Source organism: Apium graveolens, chromosome 4 (genome assembly GCF_009905375.1).
Source record: "Apium graveolens cultivar Ventura chromosome 4, ASM990537v1, whole genome shotgun sequence".
Classification (NCBI taxonomy): domain Eukaryota; kingdom Viridiplantae; phylum Streptophyta; class Magnoliopsida; order Apiales; family Apiaceae; genus Apium; species Apium graveolens.
The window spans coordinates 4,544,037-4,554,821 of record NC_133650.1 but is presented as its reverse complement, the minus strand read 5'-3'; the positions used below and the strand labels follow the sequence as shown (position 1 = coordinate 4,554,821).

The window sequence follows — 10,785 nt, the reverse complement described above, 5'->3', positions numbered from 1 at the left end:
AACAACAGACTCAAATTTGAGCGAGTATTCGCATGTCAAAACTAAGTACTCGAAAAATCGACCAATTACTCAGATTTTGAAAATGTACCGAATTTATAACTTTGTTGATAATATTATAATTTTGTTGATAATATTATTGGTGTAGATTTTTGTGCATGCATGGGTTCATCATTATTATTGAGCTCTCCACCAGCTTATCAAACACTAACTCTTAGTATGTGCCCATGAGCGCATGCTAAAAAAATCCTATTTTAATAGGCATCTTTTTATTTAATTTTCTATGAAAGTAATTGAATTATTAAAATAGACAAAGTTAGCATGAAATAGTTTGTTAAGTAACCAACAAGTTTAGCCACTTTAGTTTATCTACATTTGCTACTCCACAAACATCAAGGCAGCGTTTGGTTACTTGTTTCACTATATATACTATAACAACAAAGTGTATGACTTCGTAGTAACATTTACAGAGCGCTTCAAAATCTATCATATCTCATCGGAAATGGAAGTTCCGGGAAGTTACATGAGTGGCTTGGACGAATCGTATCGTCCCTTGCCTTCTCTTTACATGGCTTTTATGTTGATCTGGTCTTTCTCCGCTGTTTTTTGGACTGTTAACACTTACAAAACTCGATGTTTTCAGGTCATTTCCTTGTTCTGTTTTTTCTCATTATGGTGCATGTAATTATACATTGTGTTTGTATTGTTTACGAAATCGTTATCGAGATTGATGAACATGCACATTTTAGATTTGGAATTTACAAGTTTTAGATTTCATTGGACTTAAGTATGATAACCTAGTCGAAAGAGTTGGATATACCGAGTATGTTTGGTTTGGTTTAATTTGGTTTTAGCATGTGCACGGAGCCACATATACGTTGAATGTCGATAGTAATATTTATTTACTTAGGATATTTGAGAAGGTTACATATTAGTACAAGGCCACAGGGGTGTTTTTATGTTGCAGGGAAGGTGTCCTTTAGGTATATGTTCATCTTTGGTTAAAACTCGTCTAATTTGATTCATTGTTAATTAAAGAATCCATAAAAAAGGGCTCAAAACTCGTTTTTTTTTTGTCTTCCGTTGAGGTTAGTTAGAGTTTCTGAGCTATTAAACACCTAAGAGGGGGAAGGTTCTTGTTTAAGATTAGAGTTGCTAATGAAGGAACTACTAGGGAACTGAAAATCGAAGATTTTCAATTGTAATTACTTAAGACTGCATTACATTACATTTTGTATGAATTCGTGTATGTCTCCAGTTACATTAGGAATTTTGAATGTTATATGTGCATTTTGTCTATTTGGTAATTGTATTAATTTGTTGACATTTATATGTGCTACGGCAGACAAATAATTTGCAATGGGCACTTGCATCAGTCCCCTTACTCAAAGCCTTGCAACTAACTCTGTCCTTCCTATTCTGGTATGCCTCTGTCAATCTATAAAATTAACAAATTCTGAACTTCATGCATCATATGGCGATGCTGCTACCACTTAGACGACAATTTTTAAGTGTCCTCCACGATATTGTATATGTGTACTCACTAGACTTAGCAGATTGGTCTATGTATGTTACACTAATGAAGTTAAACTATTTTCATCCATGTAATTAGGACATCTAGTTAATGATTAGTTTTCAACTCAATTTGATTAGAAGATGAATACGTAAGATGGTTTAGATAATCATGACTAAACTACTAGAAACTTTTTTTGTATGGATTGTTGTTGCAGGTACTCTTGCTTTTATTTTCAGACATGCTCTCTTTGGATTTCTTTCGGAGTATATGTAACTGGAATACTGTTTCAAACAGCTTCATTCGTATCGTTCTTTCTCATTTCTCACGGGTACTGTATTATGTGTGAGCGCCTTTCTGTGCCTGAACGACGAACTATGGCAGCTCTAGGATGTGTCTTTTATCTGATTCTAGTTGGTCATAGAGCTTCTGTTCCTTACTTCACAGTAAGTTACTAATTGCAGACAAATGTCAAACGAAAAAATTGCCAATCTTTGAATCTAATGCTAATTATTTTTTTGGATCCAGGTGCTTCTGGTGCTTAATTATTTCATTTTGTTCTATGTAATATTCCATCATATATCTCAAAACCTATCAGTACTGCGCGAGCAGTTGATGTATATCATAGATGACGATGTCAATGCAATGCGTGATGCAGTTTATACAAAATACATGATGTTCAAGTAAGCATTTTACTTGCTCTTCAAAAACCTACTCTGATTCTGAAAACATGGATCATGTAAAGTTAATTTCTTCTGAGATTCGATCTTTTAATGTGAACTCCTCAGGAAATTTCAAGGTGCCATGCAGATTGTAGCTGTGGCAGAAACTGCAGTAAGAATCTCGACTTATTTCTCTTCTCCGTTTTAAATAAATCTAAATTTTGTCATAAATATTGGCTTATTCCCTTCAAACTGAAACAAAGTATTTTTGCAGATTTTCATTAATATGGGCGATTCACTGGAAAATTACTGGTTTCGCTTGTTAGTCAGGGAATGGGCACAATTTTGCATCTTTCTTTATATCGGGTATGTATGTTCTTCCTTCAATGTCCTTTTAGTTACTGCAAGCAGATCATAACATCTTCTAAATTTAGATGGACTTTCTGGCCACAAGAATGGGCACCGCGTTTCTCTGTTATGCCGACTTTGAAGTCTAAAGGGGAAATAATCATGCCTCCTATCTACAGCATTGTAAGTGAAGGACTTTATCATCTTCATTGAGCTCTTTAAACTAAAACTTGCACACCCCAGTAGAGTTGTCAATAAGTTGCGTTATGTTATTGCAGGAAATGGATGCTACCAGATTTAAAGATTTCAGTTCTCATCAATGGCAAATTGGCGTGGTAAGTGATGTTGGCTCAAACTCCAGGAGTCTTTCTTTTGTTCACATGTTTTCTGTGAGTTTTAGGTGTGAGGACAGTACGGCATATCTTATGTTTGTTAGTAACCAACTGCCTGTTTCCTCACGCGAACTCTATACTTTACATTTTGTTGATAAGCTTAGGTTAATTTTTGGTTACTAACCTCCAACTTTTGTTCATGTAGCCAACATCTTTTCGTGACAGAAGATTAAAGGATTCAGTTTTAATCGTAGTTCAACACCCCCATGCATATAGGCCAACTTTATCAAACTCTAAATCACCATGTCAAGACATGAGTTTAAATTCTTCAAGTGAGTTTCATGATCAGAAACAGTAACTCCCAGAATGCACTGTCAAGGAGTATTTTGTGAGACAAGCTTAAGCTGTAGTTTCTGAGGAGATTACCTTAAGTCCTTGACACCTTAAAGTAGCTATTTTCATTTAGTACACATATGTCTTGTTTTAGAAATATGTAATGTAGGCAATGCTAAGAAATTTGTTTTGCTTGGCTATAATGCAGCAAATGTGTATATATCTTGATAGAAATTGTTATATAATGAAGATAAACTAATTGTACATATTTACAAAGCTTAATTTAGAATTTTTTAGTTCTGATTTTTAAATGCGAAATCTGCAAGATTCATGCCTATAAAATTACTGCTATTTTGATTAGAGAAATGGGGTAATTATGTAACCTACATTAGTCAGATATAGCTTCATAGTGATCAGATAAGATAAATAGCAGCCACACATAGTTCCACAGAGATATTTGGATGTAATATATTCACATGCAATACAATTTTTTTGGCTTTCAAATATCTACTATCAGACAATGGGAATACTTCAACTCAATCCTCATGGTTTAGCTGCCTCTTCAGTCTCACATAGTTTCAACAGAATTAGTAGCATTGCAACTGATAGAATTGTCAAAATCTCGAGCTCTCGTTGTTTTACTAAAGGGAGAATTAGAGCTGTTGGAACTGTACCAGAGAGCCAGATAGAAACTGCAACCACTTCAGAAGACCCTCCTTCAGTCAAGTTTGCATTTGTCAGTGTAAGTCCACAGAAAGAGAATAAATACCCTTTTGTTTACAATATCAGAAATTTGTATTTGGGAAATTAAGCTTTGTAAAATCATGTGTCTCAGTCTGTCCTGCTTCCTGATGGAACACCAGACGTGCACTTTCGTACTGCCTGTGGAGGACAGAAACTTAGGGATATAATGCTGGATACAAGTATTGAATTGTATGGACCGTATGTAAGTTCCTTTATTTATTGCATTAATCTTGATTCTCGAGGCACAAGTCATTTTTTTAAACTAAAAACTAAAGTAAGTTTTCTATGTTGAGGTTTCAGTCTAGACCACTTCTAAATTGTGGCGGAGGAGGAACTTGTGCTACGTGCATTGTCGAGGTAATATCCTGGTCCAATAGTACATTTCTTTATTCGACAACTAGATCAGTTTCTCACTATTTGTCAATTGTGGCTGATGATTTTCAATCTGAAGTCGATCTCAAAAAAATAAATTATGATGCATTACTGTGGCATATTGCTTAGCAAGTAAAATAACTCACTTTTACCTGAATATGTCTCTCTTTGTTGGCTTATTAATTAAGGTTGTCGAAGGGAAAGAAATACTAAGCCCTCGGACAGACAAAGAGAAGGAAAAACTCAAAAGGGTATGTACTGTGTTAGTACTGATTGACAGGATAAATTAAGCGTAATTCTGCAGTGATGAATACATTGTTAATCAGTATACAATTTTGCTTGCATTATGTTCACAGATCACAAGTGAATTCTAGTTTGGGGTCTGTGTAACGAGTTTAGTGTTAATGTGCAGAATCCGAAAAACTGGAGACTTGCATGTCAAACAACAGTTGGGACACCTGATTCTGACGGTCTGGTATGTAGCTCCTATTGCTTCATTTATTACTCTCAGAGCGAGTTCATTTTTCATTTCGTAGTTACTTGTGCTTAGCTTTTTATAACTTACATTAAGGCTGGAATCATTCAATAGCATTGCATAAGCAATTCTAAGCAATCACACTATCACAGTTAAGGGGTCAATTCACATTTTTCTGGAAAATTACGCTGCAATCAGCCTCCAAATCATAGTGCATTGTTAGATGCAAAGATGATGAGGGTATAAATCTTTTAAAGAGTTGAAAACTGTAGTTTGGTTGACTGAGGCCTTGCTCCCGAGTTTTTATTAGGTAAGGAAATAACTGATTGAGAGGTAAACTACTTTCATCCCAAAAATAAGATGAAAGTTTTGGAGTGGAAGTATGTAAAATTTACATTAATCACCACTTGCTTTCATTCCTTCTAAAAACTCGGGAGCACGATTAGGAATGAAAGTGCAACTATTTTACTTACCTTGCCCTTGCTTTTGACCCTTTTGAAAACTCGGGAGCAAGGGGTGAAAGTTGATGATTCTATTTTCTAGCTAGCACTTGACTATCTTCTATAGTTCTTTCTATTAAGAAAACGATGACCTGATAGAATTTTTAACCAAAATGCTTAAACAACGACCTACTTGAAATTCACGAGTTTATAAACTCTCCAATCACAGACATATTAGGTCTCCAGTTTGTTTCACTTCCACTTTGAAGGCAATTTCTGAGTCCATTTCAGGTCCAAAGGCCTCGTGTTTATATCCCAAAAATGAACAAGAGCATTTGATTTTTAGTCACACGCAAACAGGCTCACACACAGCACACACAGAGAGAGGGATCAGAACTATGTGCATTTTTTTTGCAGTGCAATTGATGTAAATTATACAATGCAGGTTGTCATTCAACAACTACCTGAGTGGAAAGGGCACGAATGGACTTATGGCAAAGAGTTCCCTTCAGAATCTTGATTCTTCAGCGTGTTCTATTATAATTTCTTCCTTTTCACTTGCATATTATCATTCATTAGGTTTGAATATATAAAATAATTAGTTTCAAATATACAAAGTCTCTTAATGTATGATCTCAGAATTTATATACCCTGTGATCTGAACAGTAACAACGGGAACTCTGAAGGAAAAGAAAGGTGAGAACTAAAAAGTTACATGACCATATTACATCTCAAAAACATTGGGTTTAAAATACAACTGAACCACTGAGATATGATATTTAAGACCAATTTGTCGTTTGGATCATGAAATTTTGACTAGGCTAACGAGAGTGAAAATGAGATTTCAATTAAGGAGCAAATTTTTTAGGAATCCGGTCAGGAGCAAGCGTTCGTTACAGCATAGCACACCGCTATGATATGCTGCAACAAACGCCTTATAAGTGATTCAAGATGATTCTAAATTGCTCCAGACCATCTTGCAATTTTTTATTAAAGAATCTAAATTGCTAAAAGATGATTCAAGATTCAAACAGCAGAGGTGTAGACTGATGAGTCATTGTCATTCCTCAAAAATTTTATAAGTGAAGGACCATTTGTCCCTTCCAACTTAAAGTCATAAAATGTGAGTGAAAGCACAATCCAGTAGGCTATTATTGGGCCTCAGGTTTGGTGATACATATAAAAGCATCATGGACCAATGAGTCCTTCAAACTCATAAGAACTAGCAGTGGTCCACTGGATGACTTTAATGTCTTTCATTCTGCTTCTGAAATCGACTATGTGACATATCGTATTGTTAACTTTAGGCTGCAAATTATTGAAGTTCAGAAAGTTTGCCAAACTAGTTGAAACCAGGATGCATTACTTTTTACAAGATATATTCTCTTCATCCAAAAGTGAAGTTACCTATAATTCTTTGCTTAGTTTGCACGAATACAACTAGACGAAACACACAGGCTTCTTAGTCCTTCCTTGAGCTTGCAATTTTAGCATCTCGAATATACATAAATCAGCCAATGATTTGTTTAGGTATATTATTCGGTTGTAAAATATCTTCTTTTGAATCTTATGTAGTGACAATTTTAGTAGTAATAGGCACGATTTTGGCTTTACGTTTACTTTGTTACATTATTTATCGATTAGTGACAAGATCATCAACGCCAGCAGAGGACGATGAAAGTGATCAGAGTGATTCTGATACTGCTGTCATCCAAATGCAAAATAGAGCCGGAAATGTACATCGTATAATGTGATTTGCACTGCAGAAATCAACTACTTGCTGTATTCTAGTTGCAGGTAAATGATCAGTTCTGTTTTTTAAGCTTATTTGATTAGTTGTTTAATGTACTCAAATTTGTACCTCTCAGAAGTGGTATCAGATATTGTTTAATTATCTCAGAGATGAGCTTGAGTTCACTACTGATTTCATGAGTACAATCTCGCGGTCTGATATATATTCCTCTTAGTATCATTTTCACAGGCAATCGGATAATCTAATAGTTGTGTCATGACATTATATCCAACTCATTTGTTAATTTGAGAAGAAATTTCACATTTTACATGTTTGGACAATGCTAGCTACTTGTCTGAGCACTGGATCACAACGATACATTCACGAGAGTAACTACCTAAAACTACATACTTAAAATTGAAAGAAGCCTCTGTTAAGGCTTTAACACAAAGTAGTCTGAACCAATACGTTTTGAACTCGTATTGTTGGTGCACATAACCCTCCACACTTTGAGCACTCCATCCATACTTCCCGTGCAAACAATGCACTCATCTTGATCACTCTCGTCCAGCATCCTTCCCTGAAATGCAGCCAGGCTCCTGATCGGACCACGATGACCCTCAAGAACAGCAATGCAAGTGTGCTCACCGTCCTGCTGCCTGATCCAGACCCGACTCGTTGAATCAGCTGAACCACTAACTACAAGATTAGCAAAACTTGTCAAGCACATTACTGCATGAGTATGCCCCTTGAGTGGTCCACCGTATTGCAATTGCCCTGAAAACCAACCCTTTGTCCAATAGTGAATATAACCATCAGTGCAGCCTCCATATAGTACTCCACCTTCAGAACTTAGGCTTAGTGCTTTAACAGGTGAGTATTTTGCCTGTAATGTCACGGTGAGGGCGTGGGGGCGATCACCTCTACAAAAGTTTCGTCTCCACACTTTGACTGTGGCATCATCTGATGCTGTGTAGAGGACACCATCGTCACCAAGGGCAATAGCATTTACGGGAGCTGAATGTGCTTGAATTGTCTCGATGCATTTGAGATCAGAAATTCGCCATACTTTAACAGTTCTGTCCAGAGAAGAAGAGTAAATAATGTCGTCTGGTAGATTGATAGCCAGTGATGATATCGGAGCAATGTGCTTCATCTGTTACATGTACAGTAAACAGTTCAAAATCTTAACATATGCAGTACTTAAGCATTAATACTATGATTCGACAATCATCAATTAAAAAAATTCATATAGAAAGGTTAAAACACTCTTGATGATAACCAGATTACCAGATTACAGAGTTATCAGTACCCTACAACGATGTTTTTCCTGTTCGACGACATTAAAGGTGTTCATGTGGTGTTCTGATGTACTTTACATAACACAACGGAGAGTTTGGTGCAAAACAGTAAACATATTAAAAGAAGTTGTCTGAACTCAAATAGAACATATAGACTTTGTTCTAACTACATTCATTTCGATTATACAGATCAATCACTCATTTCGATTTCAGGAAGTAGTACATCTCCAAACTGGGAAAGATGTATAGTTTTGTATGAGTAGATGAGGAAGCTGAAGAATTTTAATACAATCTTACTTTTTCCGTCTTTTGAGTTATGATGGATCTGTTAGGAGTTGTATCACGTCGGTTATGGGAGGGGCAGATTGTTAGAATATAAACAACAAGATAACTCCATTAGTACGAGGCCTTTTGAGAGGAACCCAAAAACAAATCTAGAAACGTTAATTGCAGATCAACATCAATAATTGCAGATCAACATCAATAAATTTGATCAAGACATTCACTCAACCACCATGCAACTTTCGTCACCGAAGTAATATCAGCAATTATATGCACATTATATCTCCAGCAACCACAATAAAGCATAGTAAATAGACAAAATTTAAATGCTGATTAATATTGGCTAACTAATTCAATTAGTACCATCTTATCTTTACCGGAGATGTAGCTCCGAACGTAGCCTCCCATCTTCGGAATAGTTGCTACTCTAACATGTTTAGTCATTCCCTCCCAAGTACGACGACTCCAAATCCTAATCTTGCAATCTGCATAAGCTGCAAAAACTCTGTCATTCGATACTTGAATTGCAACAACCATCTTTGCTTTGCTCTTTAACTGACCGCACTCAGTGAACTCCGGAAGTTTCCATATCCGTATCACATTTGTATCAGAGCCAGTGTAAGCTGTACCTTCAGATACCGCTATTGACAAGACCTGCCCGTCCTTTTTAAGGACGGACATAATGCACTTGCACGTTGTGATGGCGGATGTGTTATTTTTTTGCGGGGAATGCAGAGAGGGCGTTAGAGGTTGTGAATCGGTGAGTGAGAATGCGGAGAGTGCAATGGGAGTGGATAGGCGTGGTGGCGTAAACGATGGATTTTCGGAGAAATTTTCAGAGGTGTCTTGTCTAAGCGAAATGCTTCGTAAAAATTCGATGTTGTGGTTTTCTCGTATTGCGAAAGATGGGACGTTCATAATTGGAGGCTCTTCTGTTGGTTTCATGATATTGTTAGCTAAATTGTTTTGGATCTTTGTTGCAAATATGTTCTGGCTACTGGCTTAGTTGCTGAATAATGATCTAAGATGATTAGAAGTATTGAAGGAGAAGAAAAGTGTGGAGATTGTATAAAATGCTGCAGTACTCTTGTGTTAAAGAAATGTTCTTTCTTCTTATGATCCCTCCGTCCTAAAAAAAACGTTTCCCATTATGACTTTTTAGATTATTCATGGTAAACGATTGATTACTAATTTACGTATAATCTATAAGATCAAATATAATGATGAGTGATCTTGTTGGATTCGTATTTATCAATAGTTTAATATAATGAAGTTTTTTAATTTAATACTATAAAATTAAAGATATTAATAATAAAAAAAGTGCATTGACAAACGTGTCCAATACAAACGGTTAAAGTATTTAGGAACGGAGGGAGTACTACTTAAAATGATTGGCCCATACTCCTAAATATCCGATCCGATCCAATACGATCTCATATTCCTCGACATGAATCCAAGCTCAAAATCGAACTATAAATTTAACATTATTTGATACGAATTTAATAGGTTAAATTCCTTCTGCTAATTCTGAGCAGCTAAACATTTTAAAGTTCATAAGATAAATTAGTTTTCATAAGAAAGAACATCTATTATATATATAATAGAGCAAATAAGGGGTTGGATGAGACAATTTATTCCAAATTACTAATTTACCCCTCAATAATAAATACAAATAATTGTCAAATTTAATATCATGCATTAATTACACTTAAATCATTATTACTCATTATTAATAAATATAAATAATTGCCATATTTAATAACATATATTAATTATACCTAACTCATTAGTATTAATAATATTATATATGTTACCATGTATCATTGAATATTAACAACCTATAATTAGATATCTAAAATTTAATAATATTTGCCTGTATATATACTAAATTCTTGTTTTTTTGAAGACTTTATATAAAATAAATTTATTTTCAGCAAATAAATTTAATATGTTAGCTAATATGAAAATGACAATGTTAGTGTATCAAATATTAAATTTAAGAAATATAATAGGTATTCTCTTTGTATATGAATAAAAGAGTGGGTTATGAGAGGGGGTTTATAATTAAGTTGAGATTCTTATTATATGACCAAATCGAATATAAACTAAGACTGGTTTGAAGATTTTGAATATATATCATAAAATATTAAAATATCAAGTTCATTACAGTTACATTAATATTTTACAATAGTAAGGTGAATCATTTTTTTTACATTAACCAATTTAAAGTTTTTTCAAAGGTATAAGTAAAAGA

The 10,785-nt window shown here is 34.8% G+C and overlaps 3 protein-coding genes across 3 annotated transcripts; 2 read left to right on the top strand and 1 right to left on the bottom strand.

Moving 5' to 3' along the window:
- Nucleotides 1–323: 323 nt before the first annotated feature.
- On the top strand, nucleotides 324–3,554 carry LOC141717534 (uncharacterized). The gene is made up of 9 exons (XM_074519656.1): nucleotides 324–640; nucleotides 1,343–1,419; nucleotides 1,728–1,956; nucleotides 2,039–2,193; nucleotides 2,299–2,344; nucleotides 2,447–2,538; nucleotides 2,607–2,703; nucleotides 2,799–2,855; nucleotides 3,058–3,554. Exons 1-9 carry the CDS (start codon nucleotides 500–502, stop codon nucleotides 3,208–3,210), a joined length of 1,047 nt encoding a protein of 348 aa, XP_074375757.1. The 5' UTR covers nucleotides 324–499; the 3' UTR covers nucleotides 3,211–3,554.
- Nucleotides 3,555–3,666: 112 nt separating this feature from the next.
- LOC141717538 (photosynthetic NDH subunit of subcomplex B 3, chloroplastic-like) lies at nucleotides 3,667–5,865 on the top strand. Its single transcript, XM_074519657.1, has 6 exons — nucleotides 3,667–3,927; nucleotides 4,021–4,131; nucleotides 4,230–4,286; nucleotides 4,490–4,552; nucleotides 4,714–4,776; nucleotides 5,662–5,865. Exons 1-6 carry the CDS (start codon nucleotides 3,706–3,708, stop codon nucleotides 5,734–5,736), a joined length of 591 nt encoding a protein of 196 aa, XP_074375758.1. The 5' UTR covers nucleotides 3,667–3,705; the 3' UTR covers nucleotides 5,737–5,865.
- Nucleotides 5,866–7,001: 1,136 nt separating this feature from the next.
- LOC141717533 (protein JINGUBANG-like) lies at nucleotides 7,002–9,598 on the bottom strand. The gene is made up of 2 exons (XM_074519655.1): nucleotides 8,895–9,598; nucleotides 7,002–8,104 (listed from the first exon to the last, which is right to left on the bottom strand). Exons 1-2 carry the CDS (start codon nucleotides 9,474–9,476, stop codon nucleotides 7,382–7,384), a joined length of 1,305 nt encoding a protein of 434 aa, XP_074375756.1. The 5' UTR covers nucleotides 9,477–9,598; the 3' UTR covers nucleotides 7,002–7,381.
- Nucleotides 9,599–10,785: the final 1,187 nt, after the last annotated feature.

Bases quoted from the DNA above. Each gene is read 5' to 3' on its own strand.
- LOC141717534 (XM_074519656.1), top strand. From the start codon at position 500: ATGGAAGTTCCGGGAAGTTACATGAGTGGCTTGGACGAATCGTATCGT. The intron at 2,194-2,298 runs GTAAGCATTTTA...TGAACTCCTCAG, and splicing joins ACAAAATACATGATGTTCAA to GAAATTTCAAGGTGCCATGC. The intron at 2,704-2,798 runs GTAAGTGAAGGA...ATGTTATTGCAG, and splicing joins TGCCTCCTATCTACAGCATT to GAAATGGATGCTACCAGATT.
- LOC141717538 (XM_074519657.1), top strand. From the start codon at position 3,706: ATGGGAATACTTCAACTCAATCCTCATGGTTTAGCTGCCTCTTCAGTC. The intron at 3,928-4,020 runs GTAAGTCCACAG...CATGTGTCTCAG, and splicing joins TCAAGTTTGCATTTGTCAGT to TCTGTCCTGCTTCCTGATGG. The intron at 4,287-4,489 runs GTAATATCCTGG...TTATTAATTAAG, and splicing joins GTGCTACGTGCATTGTCGAG to GTTGTCGAAGGGAAAGAAAT.
- LOC141717533 (XM_074519655.1), bottom strand. From the start codon at position 9,476: ATGAAACCAACAGAAGAGCCTCCAATTATGAACGTCCCATCTTTCGCA. The intron at 8,105-8,894 runs GTACTAATTGAA...TACATGTAACAG, and splicing joins TCTCCGGTAAAGATAAGATG to ATGAAGCACATTGCTCCGAT.